Source organism: Balaenoptera ricei, chromosome 4 (assembly GCF_028023285.1).
Source record: "Balaenoptera ricei isolate mBalRic1 chromosome 4, mBalRic1.hap2, whole genome shotgun sequence".
Classification (NCBI taxonomy): domain Eukaryota; kingdom Metazoa; phylum Chordata; class Mammalia; order Artiodactyla; family Balaenopteridae; genus Balaenoptera; species Balaenoptera ricei.
The window spans coordinates 56,277,992-56,301,022 of record NC_082642.1 but is presented as its reverse complement, the minus strand read 5'-3'; the positions used below and the strand labels follow the sequence as shown (position 1 = coordinate 56,301,022).

The 23,031-nt window shown below is 41.4% G+C and overlaps 1 protein-coding gene across 8 annotated transcripts in view; it reads right to left on the bottom strand.

Moving 5' to 3' along the window:
• SCHIP1 (schwannomin interacting protein 1) overlaps nt 1-23,031 on the bottom strand; it is a 155,840-nt gene that overhangs the window by 40,936 nt on the left and 91,873 nt on the right. Inside the window, exon 1 of one of the 8 annotated variants that reach the window (XM_059920464.1) lies at nt 13,122-13,333. The exons of 6 other annotated variants lie outside the window; for them this stretch is intronic. In XM_059920464.1, the coding sequence (XP_059776447.1) occupies nt 13,122-13,151 (30 nt within the window). In that variant the 5' untranslated portion in view covers nt 13,152-13,333. Of the gene's footprint in view, nt 1-2,667; nt 3,136-13,121; nt 13,334-23,031 lie in introns of those variants that run through there. One more of the 8 variants, XM_059920463.1, reaches the window with a different exon arrangement.

Sequence of the window (23,031 nt, the reverse complement as noted above, 5' to 3'; positions counted from 1 at the left end):
TTCCAAAAAGCAAGACATGAATTTGCCATGTACCCAGTAACTATTTACATAGCATAGCATTTACACCGTATTAGGTACTATAAGTAATCTAAAGATGATTTAAAGTATACAGGAGGATGTGTGTGAGTTATATGCAAATACCATGCCATTTCATAAAAGGGACTTGAGCATCCTGGGATTTTGGTATCTGTGGAGATCCTGGAACCAATCCCCTGTGGATACCAAGGGACGACTGTATATGTTTTATACATACAAGATGTATTTTTACAGTGGTATATATGTGTAATTTATGAATAGAATATATGTATATTAAAGGCTTGGGCTCAAAAACATTTTACTGATGAATACAAGGTGAAAAAACCCTACAGACCACTGCTTTATGGCATCTAATTTAATTTTCTAGTTAGTCAGCCAAACAGCAAAAACAAAACAGAGAAAAAAAACTTAGAAAAGAAAGATTCTACTTAGGAAAAGTGATTTTTATATTAGCTAATTATTTTCTATCCTTTGTATTTTAAAGAAAGCATATGTTGCCCTGTTTCACTAGAAGTTCTTAATGAAATGATCAATAATGGTTTTTCAAAAAGGAAGCCTTTGGGCTTCCCTGGTGGCGCAGTGGTTGAGAATCTGCCTGTCAATGCAGGGGACACGGGTTCGAGCCCTGGTCTGGGAAGATCCCACATGCCGCGGAGCAATTAGGCCCGTGAGCCACAACTACTGAGCCTGCGCGTCTGGAGCCTGTGCTCCGCAAGAAGAGAGGCTGCGATAGTGAGAGGCCCGCGCACCGCGATGAAGAGTGGCCCCCGCTCGCCGCAACTAGAGAAAGCCCTCGCACAGAAACGAAGACCCAACACAGCCAAAAATAAAAATAAATTAATTAATTTAAAAAAAAAAAAAAAAGGAAGCCTTTGTAGTTATCATGATATGCATACATTTGAAAGCACTTTGCCTGAGAAAAATAGTTAAACGCTGAAATGACAACAGAACGACTTCCATGTTTAGGGTCCACAACAATATACACTGATATCTGGGCATCCTTCACATCTAAAAGTTTCATCTAGTGGTCTTTTGTACTAACCTCTCAGATACTATTTCTCTTGAAGTCACATGTGGTGTTCTACTGCCTTAGTGAGATTAAGGGTTGTACAATTCAACTCTGTTTTGTTGTTGTTGATGTTTTAGAGCTACTTGAGCCTTACATGTTTGTCACTTTAGTCAACGCTGTATCAGGTTGCCCGCATACCATGGCTCAGTCATTCCAGGCATCTGGGCTCTCTCTGTTTCTAAGTAGGATGAAACTACAGTGGTCATTACTTTTATTGTTATTGCATTAGCAGTGGTATGTCTTTCATTTTCCTAAGTGCAAACTGACCTACACTTTCCTAGCTGAGAAACGCTGTGACAAAGAAAACCGTGACTAGTCCTTTGGCACTGAAAATAGAGGCAATATGAGAACTGTGCACTTGTTCTACTGGGTTGGGTAAGTGCCCGACTCTGATTGCTGAGTGTCCCAAGTATCTTTTGCACACCCACTTCCGGCAGGAGGGGACATCGGAGAGGTGTCAGGGTTTCAAGACTCTGAGCACTTATCCCCTTGGGCCCTCACTTCCTTCTTGGGGATCACAAAGGACAAAAAACACACAGAGCAACAAGGCAGGTCATTTAAACCTATTTAAGTTTCAACTCCTGGAGAAAGAACATAAACTATTGTGAACTGCTCTAAGAAATAAAGTATGTCCTTAAAACAGGCCTCATACACACAATTATGTATATAAGATTTAAATTGCCATATTTTACATTATTATACGTAAAGATCTATCAAGACAGAAGCTTCTATCTCAATCTAGGGGAAAAAAAGTTAGTGACGTATTTGATCAAATTAAAAATTTAGGAGCAAGTTTTACTGTTTTAGGATATTTGCCTTTGAGGGAAAACAGGTCTTTCTTTCCAGGTCCATGACAGAAGGTCCCTGATTCTTCATACTGGGCTGTGTTGTGACCTACACTTGACTTATGGGAAATAATAAGGGGGGAGGACATAGTGTTTAGCCTTCTGTGGACAGACAAGCACATGCTTGTAGTTTAATTTCATGACCTCACACATATAACTAAAGCTATTTTTACTTGGGGCTGTTATTACCAATTACCATAAAAAACATACCAAAAATATATTTACTGACTTTCAAAAGAAAAGGCAAGCAAAGAATTAGCAGATACTGTATCAGTTTTTTTTTAAAACCTCACACTTCTGTTAGTAAAACTTTATATTTTTCATTGTTTAAAAAAGCCAAACTTAGAAAGATAGATTAAACATGCTAGTAATTATTTCTTGCAGGTGAACTGTCAACATGTCAGTAATTTAAAAAATTATTCCTTTACATAAAAAGCCTGCCTAGAAACTATATGCATAATAGAATGTCTTTCAACTTCAGAATAACAACATGTGTATTCCAGTTACTGCTATAATATATTAATGAATACAAACTGGGAAACACAGAAAGAAGAACTCTCCCAGCTTAATGCATTCGATTCTGTGCATTTAGCCTTCCTGAATATATTATGGCAATGGCCACTGAGTGTGGAATTTGGCCACTCCTCAAGGGTGATCTTTCTCCCGGTTAGAAAAATGGTCCGATTGTTTACAAACAAAAGAGCTCGCCCCCCTTACCTTTTTATAATCCCCCTCCAGATCCAATGGGGATTCTTGACTGATGATGTCATCCATTCCATCACTGTCCAAATTCATCCTTTAACTCTTTAGAATTTCACTTAAGAAATAACCTCCCATGAATTCTGATAGGCTGACGTGCAGTTGCCCAGGACCCTGGTTACCGCTCATGCTGACATGGAGAGCCAGCTAAGAGTCTGTGTCCGGCTGTACGTAACCTTGCCCCCCTCTGTCCCAGAGACACCGCCCCACCCGGCCTCCCTGGTCTGTCCTGCGCTCCAGCACGGGGGCAGCTGCTGTTCTCCGAGACTAACTCTGCCCTGACACTCAGCTGGTTGAGTTCAGCCTTCCCACGTCTGCTGTCACCTTACCCTGAAGGATCCTGCCTGGATTCCTCTCCCCAGCACCTTTTCTACCCCAAGTCAAGGAAAAGCTGATTCAACTCCCCAACTCCCCCCTTCAGGGCTGAATGTGGGTAGGAGTTCTGTAAGGAATCCAGCAACCTTTTTCTGAACCAGGGGTAGAGTGTATGGGATAAAAATAGATGCAAAGCCCAGCCTCGCAGACTTCACTGGTAAGTTAAAAGCCGGGTCTCCCGTGCCAAAACCAAACAGTATAATTTAAAAGTTAACCTGTAAGACAGATGCTTGCCTTTTTTTCCTTTTTCCCATAACCAATCATTCCTTAAAATCAGATGTAAAAGTCTCATCTTCAGGGAGAAACCCCAGCACAAGAATGAAATTCATTTCCAACACATTTCCAAATTCATTTCTGCTCCAGGATCGCTGCTTTGTTCTATTAATGTAGGCAAGAGAAAAAGATCCATCAACTTTTCTTTAAAAGCCGGTGGCAGGCTTTTTCACAAAAGAGGACGTTCCTTTCTGCTGCTCTCTTTACCCTTTTCCCATGGCTTTGGTTTTGTTTGCTGGCTTTACATACAGAGAAGGAAAAGGGCCACAGCTGGAGGATGTTTTGATGCAAGAAGCAGATAAACAGAAGTGCACACACACACACACTCCTTGTTATCGAATTACTACTGCCATAAACTAAAACTTATATCCAGTATTTTTTAAAAGTTACTGTGTGTGGGAGAAATGGACCAAAGAAGAATTCAAAGGCCAAGGCTCCGTTCAGCAGCACAGTCTTATCGTCTGACACGCTTCGACAGAAAGCAGCAAATGTACCAGTCAATACTTCTTCCAGTGTGAATTCCTGACCAACCTCAATGCTGTTAAGAACAGAGTTCTAGGGCTTCCCTGGTGGCGCAGTGGTTGAGAGTCTGCCTGCCAATGCAGGGGACGCGGGTTCGAGCCCTGGTCTGGGAAGATCCCACATGCCGCGGAGCAACTCGGCCCGTGAGCCACAATTGCTGAGCCTGCGCGTCTGGAGCCTGTGCTCCGCAACAAGAGAGGCCGCGATAGTGAGAGGCCCGCGCACTGCGATGAAGAGTGGCCCCCGCACCGCGATGAAGAGTGGCCCCCGCTTGCCACAACTAGAGAAAGCCCTCGCACAGAAACGAAGACCCAACAAAGCCATACATACATACATAAAAAAAAGAATGTAAGCAGACAAGAATACCATTAAAAAAAAAAAAAAAGAACAGAGTTCTAAAGCAAAAGTGCTGTTCAAGACAGCTTTTGGCATCTGAACCTTTGCTGACATGCTCACATTCACTTGTCTACCCTTCCTCTCCACAAATTAAAAAAAATTCAATTCGTGGTAGACTTGTAGCATCAAGGTGTCTCACTGTAGTAGCCCTACTTCCTTAAAACAAATATTTTCCCTGCACCCCGTGACCCACATCCAAACACCCCTTTAACTCCATCCACCCTCATCCTCCACCTCAATTCCCAAGAGAATGTCTTGTGCCTTTGTCAGACAGTTTGACGGAAGTTGTATCTCCCGAGCCACACTTGCTTTTGGGAAGGGCTTCTCTCTAGCAGAGATCTCCCTTGTCCTTGGAACGTTGTCCACAGAAGGAAACATTAATAGTTCATATGAGTGCTTTTCAACCGAAATCTTCTGTGGAAACCACATACATTTAGAAGGTAAACACGGGTCTGCTCAGGTTGAAGGAGGGGGCCTACCGTGAACTTCAGTGATTTCAGCCTCTTACCTAGGCTAGCATCCTAGCCCACTTAGCAGTCTATAATCAAGAGCTAACACGGATGCAGCTATAAAAATTTATTTATTTGGCTGTGCCACACGGCTTGCAGGATCTTAGTTCCCCGACCAGGGATTGAACCCAGGCCACCGCAGTGAAAGTGCTGAGTCCTAACCACTGCACTGCCAGGGAATTCCCAATAAAAACTTAGAGAGTACAAGACTTAGTAAGGTACATAAAACTATAAGCCTAATTACTAATACCTTTTGACTTTAATTTTAACAGGGTGGCCTTAAATATACAGTTAAAATGACTGAACCCTCACTATTAACTACGTATACGTCTAAACATATTCAAATTAATTTACATACACCAATAATACATTGACCACATACATACATATAAATGCATATGCATATACATTAATAATATATTACCTTTTGGAGAAGGGCACCTCAAAATCCAAGATGGAAATTCCCCAGCCATACAACAGCAGCAAGGATTAGTACTAAGAAAGTACTAAAGATCATTCCCCTCCTCTACCCCCTACATCTTTTCTTGGCATAAGTGATTCTCTAATAAGTACTAATATAGAGACAAGTGATAAAACATCTCCTCTTGAAACTTGGTCCCCAGTGGTGATGAATTTATTTTGTACCCTCCCTAAAGAAGTGCTCAACACATACACTCGTAGACCAGACCCTTTCCAGAAGGAGCTGTACCACCGCTATCTGGATGGCTTGTGCCGGCTTAAAATACCTGCTATTTTCCTAACATGTGAACTGATCTTCGATGCTTTCTAGAGCTTTGCTACTCAAAGTGCGTCCTCCGACCAGAGCACGCACATCACCTGGGAGCAGACTGCAAGCGCAAACTCTCAGCTCTCACCCCAGACCTACTGAATCAAAAAATGCACTTTTACAAGAGCGCTAGGATTTTTTGAGTGCGCTTTAAATTTTAGAAGCACAGCTCTAGACCTTGAAAAAATTCATTATAAGAGATTATATTATTTTAGATCATATTTCTAGGCATGGTAGCAAGATCTTGACTTTAGATGCCTGGGATCAACGCTGTAATTAATTTCACTTCCAAGAGGTCCAAATGAACGCAGGAAAGGAAAAAACAAAACAAAACACGACCTCAAAAGGCTTGAGCTGAACATAATGGTTGGTGGTTTTGTAGCAGCTACGCACAAACAAGGGGATAACAGTCACTCATGTCTTTCCTACAGAGAATTTTTCCTGGTTCCTTCCTCTACTGCTGCCCTCTCTAAAATGAACTGTGCTGGCAAAACATGGGCCCAGATACTAATGCTTCCCCTTAGAAAATGTACACAGAGCCACTTACAGTCCCTGAGGTTGAAAGGGCCTCTGCTCACCCCACTGCCCTGAAATTCAAGGACTAGAACGGAGAGCTTCAGTTTCCTGTCAAGCCATGATCTGAACTGCAAGGTGCATTGCTCACGTGAGCTAATGCTTTTAAATGATCATTATCGGCCACTGGTGGAAATTATTGACTGTGAGAACACCCACCGCATTACTGGGAAATCACTTATGCATTGTCAAAAGATTTTCCTATTCCTATTGATGGAAACTATTTCATCCTGATTAACCCTTTAGCCTCCTACCGCCTTTCCTTCTACCTTAATATCCAAATTCCATGTGCTATACAAACCGACACCTGATTTATAATCTCTTTTCAAATAAACTATTTTCTTCTGTGCAATGTTCGTCTAAATTTGCTTTGCTTTTCAATTAAGGTATTCCGATAGCTAGATAAACCACGAACATATGCGTGCAATTTTGCAGTGGACTTTTCAGTGTAGGTTTAAAAAGTTAAACTAATGGCATTGGGAGCATGGAGTGGAGGAGGTGAAAATGTTGGGAGGAGACAGAGTGCCAGTCGTTGACCCACATCAGAAAAACTGAGAACCACAGACATCAAGCTTTCTGCCCAGCTGAAGACCTGAGTACAAGAAACTCAACTGCAGTCACTTGGACGACGGCGGCACAGCTTCCGAGGGAGACCAGGATTAATGCCCTCATTATGTTTTTCTGTGTTCTTAGCATTCTCTCCCCCTTAATGGCTCTCCTACGCTGATTGTCACTAGGCCTTTGGATGGTTGTTTTCTTCTGAATTCAAGCAATTTTATCAAAGTACTTTCTATTTCAGGAAGCTTGGTAATTTCTGATGCTTCTAGATAGTGCCCAGAGGAATACTAAGTACACCAAGGTTTCAAATTTTCCCTTGGTATAGAGAATATAAATAAATGATAGAATACGGCGCTATTGATGTTGAGCTTCTGCATGTGAAATCTTAGTTTAAGATCGTGTGTGTGTGCGTGTGTGTGTGTGTGAAGGTGGGGTCTCTACTCTCCAAAAATCATGCATGCACTGATATGTATCATAGTGATGTTTCCATTTCCTTCCCCTCCTCTATCCCCAGCCCCTTTCCAAGAGAAAATACTAGACTTTTGGCTTAAAATATGCATATGCATATTTATTTCTTAAAATCGCTTGATGTCTAAAACGTGATGTTTGAGGCGCCCAGTGCTACTTTAAATAGGAATGATGTGCTTGTACTAAATTTCTATTTCAGATCAGGCCCATACTGAAATCCTGTATGAATACTGAAAAAATCCATGATTTTCCCCCCCATTTGGGCACCTATCACTGTGCTCCTTTTGTGGTAAAAAATGTACAACATTAGATTTTCAGATATACAGCCTAAAAACAAGTGCAGACGAGTTTACATCCAGAACTATTTTCTTAATTTTTAAGGTGATGGACATGTTACTCTCTCCTCAGACAAACACACCGCATCTCAACAAGGCAAAACACAACTATACCCCAACCAGGCAAAACAATGAAAACAAGTATTCTTCAGCACTTAACTATGGGGAAAAAAATTTCCCAATCAAATAAAAATCTATAGAACAAGATGGAAAAATAACTTCATTGAACTTTATTTATTTTTCATTGAACTTATATTTAAAAGCCTGTATCAAAGAATGCACTAAATGCTTTGAAATTCCCCTCTCCATTAGGTCAATATATTTTTTCCCTGCTATGGATGAAACCAGGCTTAAATTGAGTGGAATCTTAAATGAAGTCAAATTTGATACCTTGTTTTCTCATTCACAGGAAGAGGGAATTGGGAAATGAGCCCTCCCTTGCCCTGGTGTCAATAGGGACAGACTATATTTCCTTTCCTTTGTTAACCATGAAATAACCCACTAGAATCTGGACATGAAAGGCTGTTTACTACTTTCTCCAGCAAGAATTTTTAATGTACTATTTAAACTGATATAATCCCTAGTTTTATCATTTGAGACCAATATAGGACATCTTTTATGTGCTGGGTATGACACTTCAATTGGGCTGAAACATTTTGTCCAAGAGGTATTTGGTGTTTCAGGAGCCAGTAAAATTATCCCTCTATATGGTAAAAAGATTTCTGAAAACTTCGCAAAATTCAATATATTAAGAAAGGTGGCTTGAGGATGAGTATTTGCCTCAACTGACCACAGGTATTTTGAAAAAGTACTTGGGGATGGACCATGAGGTTCACCTTGGGAAAATTCTCTTGGTGAAGGAGAAGTAGGTATGGAGGTGTGTTCTTAATGCATTGTCTCTGGGAAGGGGGGGGGGGTGTCTGTCTCTTTCATTTTCTTCTTTGCACTGTGTCTCCCATCTCGGCATATGGGATGCTGGCAACTGGGAAAGAGGCTCGTAAGCCAGGTATACGGAATACCAGGATCAGCTTCACCAACTCCCTGTTGCAGTGCACAGATCTGAGCTTCTCTCTGGTATTATGATGCAAAAGCCTCGTCATGGGGACTCGGAACAGCACCAACTGTAGAAGATGCAATTCAGTCCAACACACATTTATTGAACACATACTATGTTTGCAGGGCAGGAAATGAAAATCAGGTCTTTGTTCTCAAGAAGCCTGTTGTCTAATGGGGGAGACAGACTTATATGTCACTAGCTGTAAATGGGTTCTAACAGAAGTAAAAGCAAAATGCCCTGAGAAGGAGAAAGCTTCCTGAAGGAGGTGACATTTGAGCCTCAGAGTACATCAGCTTGCAACAGGTAGAAGCAGGTGTGTGGGTGGCAGACTTTGTAGGCTGAGGCATCACAGCAAAGAAAAAGGACTGATGGCAATTTGGGGGCAGGAGTATAGCGGTTTGGAGGGAGGAGTGTTTCTGCCCAGGGTTCTGATCACGGTTAGGCCTTGACTGCCATACAAAGGGGTTGGAAATTTATCCTAAAGAAAATGGGGAAGCATCAAAGATTTCTACTCTGCTTTTTCAAGACCAGGTGTGTATTTGAAGAAGAGTTTCTTTATGCTCCCAAGGGAGGAAAAGGACGAGAGTCATTCACATACCATTTTACTTTCTTTCTCCTCTATTCCTATGGTAGCTAAGAACGTGAGGGTGTGGTTTGTATCTGGGGTGGTGATAAGGGAATTTAAGCAACGGAAAGAAAGGGATAAAAGCGTGTCATTGGCTTTACATTCGCATCAATCTCCAAAATGAACTGCAGGGAGAGAGGAGAAAATATTTGGGAGTTTTTAAGCAAAATGGACCCTTTGACCTAAGCGTGTATTTTCAAGTTAACGATATTTCAAAGCTTTCTATCAGAGATCGTTTAGAAGAATCTGACCTCTTGAAGGCTGCCAGGCCTGAAGCTGTGGGCAAGCCTCTTTCCTGAAGAGACTGGCTTCCTCCCAAGACTGGAAAATGGAGGTCGATAGCTCTATCTTTTAACACGGCTACAACTGAAAATGACAACACATGCCGCAGTAACCTCTGTGCTAATGTAAACCCTGGGAGGGAGGAAAGTACACGAAGATGATGACAATGTGAGAACCTTTTAAAACAAAACAACCATGAAAAATTCTGCCTGAGAATTTCTCTCTGATCATCCCTCCTTGGATTAAGTTGTTCAAAGCACAGTGCATCCATCCACCTCAAGCAGTGGTTTTCAAGCTCTTGGAAGCAGTGACACTCTTTTTTTCAAAACAGTCATCTATTTGGAAAAGCAATACATGAGAATCAGCTATATTTCTACATATTAGTAATAAATAATTGGGAAGTGAAGTGATGCATGGTTTTCCTGGGCTGCTTATAATCTTCACTGAGCCCTTTATGTGCATTGGGAGAAGGTGTCTCTTAATTCACGGTAACTGACTTGCTGATGCAGAAAGGTGGCCTCTGGCAGGGACCTGCCAACTCTCATGCCAGGATGTTAACTAGGAAAAATCCCGTTTCACAGATGAGAAAAGGAACAAGAATTAAGGGGATAATCTGACCCACAAACACTGAAACCAGGGCAGATTAATGGTAGGAGGTTAGAATAGGATTGAAAGTCACCCCAATGGCCATCAAAATGTAACAAACCACAATGCTATGGAATGTTAACAGTGTCTTTCTACTTAGTCAATTTTATATACAGTAGGCACATCCATCCATTTTATTTGAGAGCTTGTTCTTAGCACTGGGAGAGCAGATGGACATAAACCTGAAAATCGCTGCCCTCATGGAGCTTCCATGGAGAGAGGGAGACAGAAAATAGACAAATGAGTAAAAGTCTCATGGCTGGTGATGAATGCCAAATATAAAAATAAAGTGTAACAGAAATACTGGGATAGAACTGGGGAGTTGGAAGTTGACATAGTAAGTCCAGAGAAGGCCTTCACAAGAAGGTGACATTTGAGCAAAGATCTGAAGAAAGTGAGACAGAAAGCCATGGGGGTTACCAACAGGACAAATATAGGATGCCCGCGTGAATCTGAATTTCACATTACCAGTGAACAATTTTTTAATATAAACATGCCCCAAACACTGCAGATTGTTTGCTAAATCTGCAACCCTACACAGGGTACCTGGAGGAAGCACATGTCAGGCAGGAGGGGCAGCAAGTGCAGGGCCAGGCCAGCATGGGGGGAGGGGAGGAAGGGATGGAGGGAGGGGGATGTGGGAGAGGAATCAGGGGTGAGGTGATGTAAGGCCCTGGGGGCCCTGGGAGGACATGGGCTTTTATGTCGAGGAGGAGAATTTTGAGATGGGTGACAGGCTCTGACTTAGGTCTTGAAAGATCACTTTGGATACTTGTTGAAAACAGACTACGGAATGGGGGCAAGGGCAGGAGCAGTACCAGTCAGGAGGCCGTTACTGCTCTGATGATGACGACGATGATGGAACAAGAGTAATAACAACATATGTCTAGACATGTGCACCAAAATGTCCAAGTAAGTTTGAGGGGAATGGCCTCCGAAGCCCCATTCACGGGCTCTCCATTAAGAAACCTTGGTACACATTTATGGAGGAAAGAAATCAGTCCTACAAATAAATTCCTTCTACTCACTGAGATGCTAACCCTGAGGAATTTGCTTTAACCACTACATTATCATCCTTAAGAATAAGTTAATAAATAAATAAGCCTTCATCAGAAAAGGGGAAGTTTCTGAAAAACATCGAACTGTAGATATCACCAGTGACCATGACAACATCAAGCCAAGCACTTAGAGAAACTGCCCTTTCTGAATCCAAACGCACATGGTGCCCAGTGGGTTCTAAAACTAAGGTTTCTAAGTAGGATTGAGACGTGGCTTCAAGGTTAATGTTTTTGTTTATGCTGAGTTATGAATAAAGGGAGAGCATTTCAAAAGAACATACACATGAAGATAGTCCTATAAAACTCCATGGAGATGCAGAATCTATTGCCTATTATTATCTGCCTAATGCACGTAATTTTATTGTGAAAATAAGCAATAAATACTTCAAAACTATCGAACACATAACGACTGTTATATGTTGTAGTTCATATAAAATAAAATCAATTTGTCTTCCTCTGGAAGCAGTAGGCTAAAAAAATCTCTCCTCTCCAGATGAAATTGCTGATATTTGACTAATTTTTGACTTGTAAAACCAGTGATTCCATGCTCAACCTAATGAAAAGATATAGGGGATAATCTTATAGTATCTTGCCTTTCAAAAATTAAATTACATAGCATCTTTGAAAACTGAGCAGAAAAATGATTTTAATTATTATAGTAATTTAATCACCTGGAGCCAGGCCATAAGTAGGTTAGGCTCTCCATGGATGTTGACACTACGCTCCCAAACGGTATTCTGTGTAAGTTTTGGTTGTTTCCTCAGATCATGACCCTTTTCTCTTGGAAAGAGCTCCTACGAAGCACAATCTTGATATTTAGGATCTATGGCCCTAAATGTACTATAAAATAAAAATACTATAAGATGTCTACAGTTACAAAATTCCAATTATTAAGCAGAGAAAAAGTGGATAAATACACTTTCTAGGCACACAATACTTGGCTGAGAAATGACTGCCTTGAGTCTTGTGAGATGTACTATTCTGCCTGCATATATTCACCACTGTGAAACCCGACCTTATGAGAAACACCTGCTGGTCTCAGGTAACCTACCTCACACAAGGAAGAGGTATTGTTAGATTAGAGAAATGGTCCCTTAGAGCGTCTAAACTCGGTCAGTTGAGTGATACCCTGATATTAACTATCCAGGACTTGGACTAGCCATTGCTTGCTGCTGCAAAGAGCAATTTCTCTGAGAACATTCTCGTTGTCTGTTGACAACGAGGATACTTTCAATGTTGCCTCCACAGTCCAGTCACACTGTAGAACTGGTCTTCTGAAATCGTCTGTGTTTACTTCAAAACTCCAGAGAGCAAATTAGCACACAGATGAGTATGTATTACTCAAAATTTTCTATTTGGAGTTTTTTATGCATGTTGGTACCTTAATTCTTATTTACTAGTCATTTAAAACAACACACTAGTAAAAATAAGTTTGGAGAGACATACAAGTGCAACTTTAAACGTCAAGTGCATGCCAGCTAATTTTTGAAAATTCTTAGATCATCAATTATTACTTCCTATTTAATATCCTTCAAGACAATCCTAAAAACTGTATGTGAAGCAAGTCACAACCCTACGCAATGAGCAAAAATCGTATTTTTCATTGTTATCTACGTGAAATTCCAGATAGATTTTCCTTCTCCAAAGCCCCTGAAACTCAATTACAGTTCAAAGCAGTTCGTCTCATTTGCACAGACATACAGAATGTGCAAAGCACAGATCACCTTAGTGGATTTCACATATGCTTTAAAGGCCAAAGAAGCAGTGTTTTCTGCCCCATTACTCCCCAGAAAATCTAATTACAATTCAGATATTGTATGCGATGAAGGCCAGGAGGGGAGGATAGCAAAATCCCTTGAAAATCCGGAAAGAGGCAACCTGCTGCTTTGGAAGAGGAAGGCCTCCTCCCCCAAAGGATGCCGGCCTCACAATCAGGCTTTAAATCTTACCTGATACGAACAGTTCTCCTGATGTACCATCTCAGTGCATCCTAGGGCGCAGACCCCAAACAGGACTGCTCAGCGAAGCTGCGGAGGGAAAGCGCGGAGCACCCACTGGCAGAGAGCAAGCCCTGGGAAGGCAGGGGCTCCCCGCAGATTAAAATGGATGCTGTTTCGCTGATCAACCTGCGCAGTGGCACTGCCTGTGCCGGGAAGCGCGCAGCGAGCCGAGCTGCTCTCCTCGGAAAGCAGCAGTGAGGCTTACAAACATGGAGCTAGGACCGGGCTGGGGGAGGGGGCGCGCTCATCACTGGCACAATCAGCCAATTATATTATAGGCACAAAGGAAAGGATCAGTCTGGGGCTGGTGTGACCTTCTGGTGCTTTATGAAGGCAGTTAACTGATGTGGAAACATTCTAGTCCTCATTAAAGGGAAAAAGGCCGGCGAGGGAGAAGGAGAGAGACAGACACAAATCAATGTTGCAGTTGAACATTTCTAACCTCCGGCATCATCCTTCCTGCCCGCAGATGCTGCTTGCATGGTGCTTATGAAACGAGAGGCCTTAAGGATCATTTCATAACTTTTAACAGGCGAAAGGGAAAACAATCCGTTCTGAATATTGACACTGAAGGGATGTTCTCTGTGTTGAGTGTCTGAAGTGTTTGTCAACTTTATAACTAAAAGGAGGGCCTTCATTCTTTCAAAAAATATTATTTTGTAATTCTTTTGATTTCCCACTTATTTTTGGCTCTTATCAGCATGTTTTTTAAGTCAAACAGAAATACGATGAAATAATTTTCCTATAATTTTTTAGGGAGGGAGCTTATTAAAGTATTAAAGTCAGTATAATTCATTCATTTCATGAAAATGAAATGAAACTGCAAGGTATTTTTTGCCAGTAAGGCCATATATATATATGGCCCAATGCTGTGACCTGAATATATAGACACCCCCAACATAGCACAATATGATTCTAGAGACAGACCATTCCACCTAAGAGACAGTAATGGAAAGGATTCTGGGCTTTCAGATAGTAATCAAAGGACATACAAGTTGGACCATACATGTCTCTGGTAAAAAGAGGAGCGAATTTCTAAAATACTTCAGGGTGGTTCTAGGATTTTAGGATATATAAAGAGGAACGACTAGGCTTATAAATTTGTGAAGCTAATTTAATGATAGATAATTTAAAAACTAAACACAATAAAATTTTCTTATCTATATTTCTTAGTTGCCATAGGGCAACTCATCTTGCTATTTCTTAATAAAATGGCTCTGAGCAAGTCAATGGTATTCAATAAAATCTTGACTGAATTTAAACCATCAAATAAAAAAAATTCAATAGAGATATTATTCTTAAGCTATTTTGATATAGCTATATCTATCTTCTTAAATAATCTTACTAATAACTGCAAAGTCTTCATTATGCTATTAATCGAGAAAAACAAGTACTTTTTGCCCGATGAATGGAGTCAACATGTTTGACAAGTTTTCATATCCAGCTCGATCTTAAGGAATGCTGAGAATTTGTGTTAGGAATATTTGGTGATATATTTTTAATTTTATAACATCTCTGCTTCTTGGAAAGAAACAAACCTATTTTTCTAAATATTCTTAATTTTCGTGATTTGAGATTCTGACAGGAGAAAAGTTGGCCCTCTGAGTTCAACCCCAGAGACACACTCACAAGCCTGGCTTCAGCTTCCTGGTTAGGACAGTGGAAAGGTGGCAGGAAAGGCCCAGCTGATGATCTCACAGGCTGGCATTTCAGCACTGGTCCAATGGGTTCAAAGGAAAAAGCACTCTGGACATGCACCCTGCAAAGCTCACGGGCCTTCTCCCTGGAATCTAGGAGAGAGCTAGGCCACCTAACATGTGCAAGACTTTTGAGGCCTGTTCGTTGGCGGGTGGCACAATGAGAGCTTGATGAACAAAGCAGAAGCCTGAGCTAGATTATGAGTCTTCTTAAAAAGATGATGAAGAAAAGAGGACAGAAACTCTTCAGTGAAAGGAAATAACATGCAACATATCCCCATCCAAAATTTCATCCCTCCTTGTTGAGTAATCCGTACAGGACAGAGACAGAGACAGACTTCTTTGTGGAGTGCTTTGCTATACAACTGCCCAGATGAAGGCTCTGGAATCCGAAGTATGTGCAAGGAAAAGTAAGCCGAAGTAAAAGTTCCTTTTGCAAGGTAGCAAATAAGATCAAATGGAAATTTTATGCCAAACATAAAACACAATCCCAACTTTCCAAGACAGAACAGCTTTACTTGAAAGGCTGTTAAAACTTTATCCAAGTTACTACTTTGACAATCTATGACCTTAAGGCTTGGGAGCATGCTTTCAAGCTATACAAGGTCTAAGAAGTTGCTTCCTGGACTCTGTTCTCTTCTGAAAACTGAAGGCTCTGGGATATATTACATAAACTCCTAAAGACATTTATCATGTGTTGTTTAAAAAAAAAAAAAAAAGCCTAAACATGATCCCACTCTTCACAGTTGCTGTTCCATAAATAGTGGAAGTGACTCAGAGCTGGCTCTGGGGAGAACAGACTTCTGACAATTGTATCCTAAATCCTGTCAAAAAACCTCTCAAGAGGTGTAAACAAGATAAAAAGAAAAAAAAGAGGAATATGTCAAGCAAGCTTCCCTTTATAGTCATTCATTGGAAAGGACTTTGTGTTATAATTTAAATTATGATTTGCTAGTACAAAAAACTTTAAACAGAAACCAGCTGTTCCAAGAACATTTAAGCTAGAATAACTTACCAAGCTACAGTGACATTTGTTATTTTTGGACTAAAAAATATTGATGAACTGTTTAAGTAGTGTGATCTATGTAGCATAGAGATTATTTTTTCTTCTCAGGTCTTCACAACTTCTCTTCCCATAAAAAGTATTGGATTTCAGATTTAGATGGGACCTCAAGAGATAAACTGTTATTTTCCAGATATGGAAACTGAGGCCTAAGAGAGTTGTGACATGCCCAAGAACGTAAATCCTCCAACAGCAGCAAAAAGGCCTCAAAGTAAGAGGAAAAAAAAAAAACCCTCCAGATTTTCTTTGTGAGTGTGTTCATATAAAAACTGCTAAATTGAGGGCCACTAGACTTGGAGAAATAAACCCCCTTTGACTGAGCCAATGTAGGCTGGCCTTGAAATCAAAATCCATCATAAGGTAAGAGGGAGGTTGCAGTGTGGTTCTACCTAAATCCGAATCCAAGGTATGTTTTAAAAGAAGAAATATTAGAGCATTTCCTCATTAAGCTAATGATCCTATTTCTGCCACCAAGCAAACTATTATGTCTTTAAATCCAGAAAAATATTTTTTCATTTGTGGCAATTAATAGCAACAGAATGAAGATGGCCAACAGACACATGAAAAGATGCTCAACATCACTAATCATCAGGGAAATGCAAATCAAAACCATAATGAGATATCAGTTCACATACATCAGAATGTCTGTCATCAAAAAGACAACAAATAACAAGTGTTGGAGAGGATGTAGAGAAAAGGGAATCCTTGTGCACTGTTGGTGGGAATGTAAACTGGTATAGGCACTATGGAAAACAGTATGGAGATTCCTCAAAAAAATTAAAAATAGAACTACCATATGATCCAGCAATTCCACTTCTGGGTATTTTCCCCAAGAAAACAAAAACACTAATTTGAAAAGATATATGCACCCCTATGTTCATTGCAGTATTATTTATAATAGCCAAGATATAGAAGCAACCTAAGTGTCCACCAACAGATGAATGGATAAAGAAAATGTGGCATATATATATTACTCAGCCATAAAAAAAGATGGCACTCTTGCCGTTTGCGACAAAATGGATAGACCTAGAGGGTATTATGTTAAGTGAAATAAGTCAGACAGAGAAAGACAAATACTGCATGATTTCCACTGCAGTATTCCACTGTGGAATATGGCATAAATTCCACTTACATGTGGAATTTAAAAGACAAACAAATGAACAAACATAACTGAACAGAAACAGACTCACAGATACAGAGAACAAACAGGTGGTTGCCAGGGAGAGGGGGCGAGGGGTCAAAAGAAAAAAAAAGGTAACTATGTGAGGTAATGAATGCTAATTAGCTTGATAGTGGTGATCACTTCACAATGTATATTAATGTGAAACCATCACATTGTACACCTTAAATATATACAAGTTTTGTCAATTATACCTCAAAAAGGCTGAAAAAAAAGATTAAAATAAATAAATTTTTGAAATAGCAACAGAATGAAGGGTTTTTTTTGCGGGGGGTAGTAAATATAGTGGTTAAAAAGTCACATCTGCAGGTCATCTGAGAATACAGTTTCAAAAATGAATTACTGGGGTCAGGGACTGACTTGGGAAGGGCATAGGGAACTTTCTGGCACAAGCTGTATGACTTGAAAGGGCCTGGTTTACAGAGGAGTTTACATTTGTCAAAACTTATTGAATAATACATTTAAGATTTGTGCATTTCATTGTATGTAAAATTTACCTCAAAAGAATAAAAAAAGATCCGGTTAATGATATGCAGCTGAAGTATTTAGCGGATAGCTTAGGGATGTCTGCAACTCACTTTATTTTATTTTATTTTTTATTTTTATTTTATTTTTATTTTTTTAACATCTTTATTGGAGTATAATTGCTTTACAATGGTGTGTTAGTTTCTGCTTTATAACAAAGTGGATCAGTTATACATATACATATGTTCCCATATCTCTTCCCTCTTGCATCTCCCTCCCTCCCGCCCTCCCTATCCCACACCTCTAGGTGGTCACAATGCAACTCACTTTAAATGCATCAAATAAATGAGGTGAATTGACGGATGGATAGATGGAAAGCTGTTGACAAAGGGAGTTTAGTAAAACAGTAATTGCAGAATCTGTGTGGTGCATAAATGGAGATTCGCCTAAAAACTTTTCAGTTTGAAACAGTTTGTAATGAAATATTGGGGAAAAATGAAGTTATTGGGGGTGGGGAAGATGAGCAAGAAAGTCATTGTTTTAAGCAATAACTTTTAAACTTTTCCTTAGGAATTTGTGGAAAGCAGGTAGACATTTTATATAGCGTTATGTTGTGCTTCTTTACCAGGCAAGGGAGGAAAAGGAATTATGAGGAAAATTAATCCTGTTCACATCAAGGGGAATCGGGTCCTTGAATAACCTGCCCAAAGAAGATCACAGTCAGCGTCACCAATGACGACAAACCTTAGAAAATGGCTTTACAGTTTACAAAGTACTTTCCCCAACATCTCCTTTGACTCTTACAACCTTGTGGTTGAAAGAAATTCCTATTATGTGCCACGTGAGGAAGTGTTTCTGCCCCCAAGGAGTTTGGTAAGGGAAATAAGGCAGTATACAAATGACTGCATAGAGTGGTGAATGAGTAAAGTGCTACCAAAGAGATTTTGTTGTTTGCTCACTAGGAATTCAGGAGAGCAAGAGAACTCTTAGCTAGGTTAGCCAGGAGACGGCAATAATCTTGTTCATTTGGTTGTTTACTTCTTGAATGTCTGTCTTTTCTATTTCTAGATTAATGTAAATTTCCTTAGAACTTGGATCGTGGTTGGCTAATTCAGTGCTATTATCCCCAACATTTGAAATAATACCTGGCATATAATAGGCTCTCAATATTTTTAAATGAATGAATACATGATTGTGACTTTCAGAAAGTTACTTCATGGCTCTTAGCCTCAGTTTCCTCATCTATAAACTAAGGATGTTAATTCCTGGTTTATTGGGTTGATGATAGGATAAAATGAGAATAACATGTAAAACAGCTCTTAGGTGCCCTGGAAAGGAACAGAAATGGATTTTTTTCCCCTTCTCCTAATTAAAGGCAATATCAACAGTCCGAGGAATAAAGAGAGGCCTGAAGGATGGAGATGATAGTGGGAATGGAAAGTTAAAGACAGAGGAAGGTATTCCATGAGACTGTGAAAAATAAACTGACAGCACCTAGCCAGTGATCCGACCTGGAAGAGTGAACAGGACACGGGGTCATGAGGTTTCGAGACCACTGCCAGAGTAAACTTGGTGCTGTGAAAAGAAACAGGCAGTTAGAAGGAGGAACTGATTCTGAGGGATTGGGTTGCAGTAATGAGGTCTTTTATTTTTCACCATAAAGTTTTGAGTTGAAGGTGCAGGAAGCAACTGGGGCTCAAAAGAGAAGTCAGGTCAACAGATAGAACGTGGGGGTCTTTTGCGGGGAGAGGATAGTTGCAGAAATGGATGAGATGAAGGGAGAGATTGTAGAGAAAGGACTGATCAGAAACAAAGACACCACTGTGGTGGGCACATCGATCCCCACGGGGGCTGGGGGTGGGGGAGGGGAATTAGGCTTGCTAATCAGCTGACCTTGAGATGAGGAGATTATCCTGGGTTATCCAGGCGGGCCCAATGTTATCACGAGGGTCCTTATAAGGTAAAAAGAGGAGGCAGCAGAGGAAGAATCAGAGAGATGGCAGTGTGAGCAAGACTCTGCCCAGCGTTGTTGGCTTTGAAGACACAGGAAGGATCACGAGCCCAGGAATGTGGGAGGCCTCTAGAAAAGGGAAAAGGCAAGGAAGTGGATTTTCCCTTAGAGCCTCCAGAAGGATTGTAGCTCTGCTGACACCTTGATTTTAGTTCGTGAGATTCGTTAGGGACTTCTGACCTCCAGAATTGTAGGATAATAAATGTATATTGACTTAAGTCACTAAGTTTGGGGTGATCTTTTTTTTTTTTTTTTTTAATATATATATTTTTTTAATTAATTAATTAATTAATTTATTTTTGGCTGTGTTGGGTCTTAGTTTCTGTGCGAGGGCTTTCTCTAGTTGCGGCGAGCGGGGGCAACTCTTCATCGCGGTGCACGGGCCTCTCCCTGTCGTGGCCTCTCCCATTGCGGAGCACAGGCTCCAGACGCGCAGGCTCAGTAGTTGTGACTCACGGGCCTAGCCGCTCCGCGGCATGTGGGATCTTCCCGGACCGGGGCACGAACCCGTGTGCCCTGCATTGGCAGGCGGATTCCTAACCACTGCGCTACCAGGGAAGCCCTGGGGTGACCTTTTATAGCTGCAATAGAAAATGACAATCCCCTTGGGTGAAAACCAGCATTCAGAGGGCAAGAGGAAGCAAAGGGGGTGTGGCCAACAAGGTGAGAGGAGAAGGAAAACCAACAGAGTGAGGGGTCAAGGCTTCAAATACCGCAGGGAAGCAGAAAAGACTAACAGGTGGAAAGGGAAACACAACCAAAAGCCATAAGTTTTGACAATTAGGAAGTCATCAGTTTCCCTTGAGAGAATACTAGTGTGTTAGGGGTGGAAGCCGAGTTACAAGTGGTTAAGAAGTTGAGGGACGGTGTAGAGAGCAGTCTGTAAAGAAGGTTGTGGATGAATTAGAGCATTGGGGTGGTAGCCTGAGTGTATAATGGAATCAGAGAGGTGGTTGGTCTTTAAGATAAGGAGATCCAAACGTCTGTGTGGGCATCAGGGAAGGAGCCAGCAAGACGGGAGAAACTGACTATGGTGGGTGGGAAATAACTGGAAGGGCCAGGTCCTGGACAAGTTAGATCAGGATCACCTAACAGGGCTTCATTCAGCCTTGGAACTGAAGATACGGGCAGTGAAATTATAAAGGAACGTTGAGGAAAGAGGAGATTTTAGTGGAGATGGGGAAAGATGCAGGAGCACACATGGGTGAGTATCTTGATTGGGTCCTTGAAGGAGGAAGGATGGTGAAGACCTCAAGGACTGGGAGGCTGGCTAGAATGGAATCAGGGAGGCGGAGCAGTGTGGGGGAAGCTCTTCTAAGATATTTTGTAGAAGGTGTTGCTGTATTACTTGAGAATATTTGAGTAATGCTGATTAATGCTATAGAAGAAAAACAAATGGGCTAGATGAAACTTACAAGCTGTGTTAAGCATAGATAATGAATATGTAGTGGCTTGTCAGACACAAGTGAAATGTGCAAGATTTAGACGATGAAGCAGAGTTCATGAGATGTGAAGTATTAAAAAGTAAGTTAGGGGCTTCCCTGGTGGCGCAGTGGATAAGAATCTGCCTGACAATGCAGGGGACACAGGTTCCATCCCTGGTCTGGGAAGATTCCATGTGCTGCGGAGCAGCTAAGCCCCGTGGGCCACAACTACTGAAGCCCGCGAGCCTAGAGCCCATGCTCTGCGACAAGAGAAGCCACTGAAATGAGAAGCCTGCACGCTGCAACGAACAGTAGCCCCCGCTCGCCGCAACTAGAGAAAGCCCGCACGCAGCAACGAAGACCCAACGCAGCCAAAAATAAATAAAATAAAAATTAAAAAAAAAAAAGGAAGTTAGTTAACTGGATGTGTTAGACCTAGATCAAGCTGAGCATAGAAAGGGATGGAAAGACTAAAGAAGCGCCTAATATTCATGACACACTAAATAACCCCTAGGCACTCAATATTCATTAGATGGTACACTGACTGCCCGTTGGTGACACCCATTCTGGCCCTATGTGTCCTCTGCCCAAGAAATACAATTCCATAGCTGCTCATCAGGTGAGGGGGTAAGCTACAGAGGGAGCCTGAGGGACTTGCCCCTGTGTCTCTGATAAAGCAGGTTGTGTGTCATTGGCAGACACCTTCTGTCTAACTGGGCTTCCCTTCTACAACCTCAAGGCTGACTTGTAACCATATCATCAACAGGGAAGGTGGCTGTGGCAGAAAGGCTGGACATGTAAATACTGCATAACCCAAGACTCAGGTAGTGCGGTCCTTCACATTCCTGGACCATATCCCAAGTAGGATTCTGGCACCAATTCCAATTCATGTGGAGGTGGGGTTTTCCCTACATGAAAACACAGGTTCTTGGATACCAACTGGGTGTCCTACAATTCAGCTCAGTTCTGACACTCTCTACCTGGAGATGGCATCAGATTCCACAGGTTGAGGGCTCAGTCCATGTGATTGTCCCCCCTCCCCACTTCACATGCCAACTGCAAGTCCGGGTTGTTACCTGTGCTCCTGACCAACAGGCTATAGATGGGAGGTTCCAACGAACCCCTCCTTGGGTTCAATTAATTTGCTAGAGTGGCTCACAGAACTCAAAGAAACATTTTGCTTATTAGATTACTGGTTTATTATAAAAGGACATAACTCAGGAACAGCCAGATGGGAGAGATGCACAGTGCAAAGTATGGGGGAAAGGCAAAGAGCTTTCATGCCTTCTCCCTGAGCATTCCACTCTCCCTAAACCCCCAAGTGCTCACCGACCTGGAAGCTCTCGGAATCCTGTCCTTTTTGGATTTTTATGAAGGCTTCATTTCATAGGCGTGACTGATTAAATCACAGGCCACTGGCGACTGATTCAACCTCTGGCCCCTCTCTGAGGTCAGGGGTGGGTGGGACTGAAAATTCCAACTCTCTAATCCCTTGGTTGGCCCTTCAGGCAACTGGTCCCCATCCTGAGGTATGTTCAAAAGTCACCTGACTAACATAGCAAGAGACACCTTTATCGCTCCTATCACTTAGGAAATTCCAAGCGTTTTAGGAGCTCTGTGACAGAAGCAGGGACGAAGACCACATCACAATATCACACTAAGTATGGCAGCTCATCCCATCTCCTTCCCTTGCATCTTGATACACATTTTAAATTGATTTAATCAGCTGTGATTTGAGTATCTTAATTTGGTCTGAGACTTCTCGGAGGAGTGCCTGGTAGTGGACTCGGAGGCTACTATTGCACCAAGGTCATTTCCCACAGAAAAGGATGCTTGGTATTTGTATAGTCCCACAGCTTCTTCCCACATAATCTGAGCCCCAGAAATGGAAAGAGAGAGAAGGGTAAAAATAGGTTGTAATTTTTTATCCTTATAACAAAATTACCTGAGAATCTTACAAGTGTATGTGTCAACTAATTTACTCAGAAGTTTTGACCAATCTACGGACGGTTGCACCTG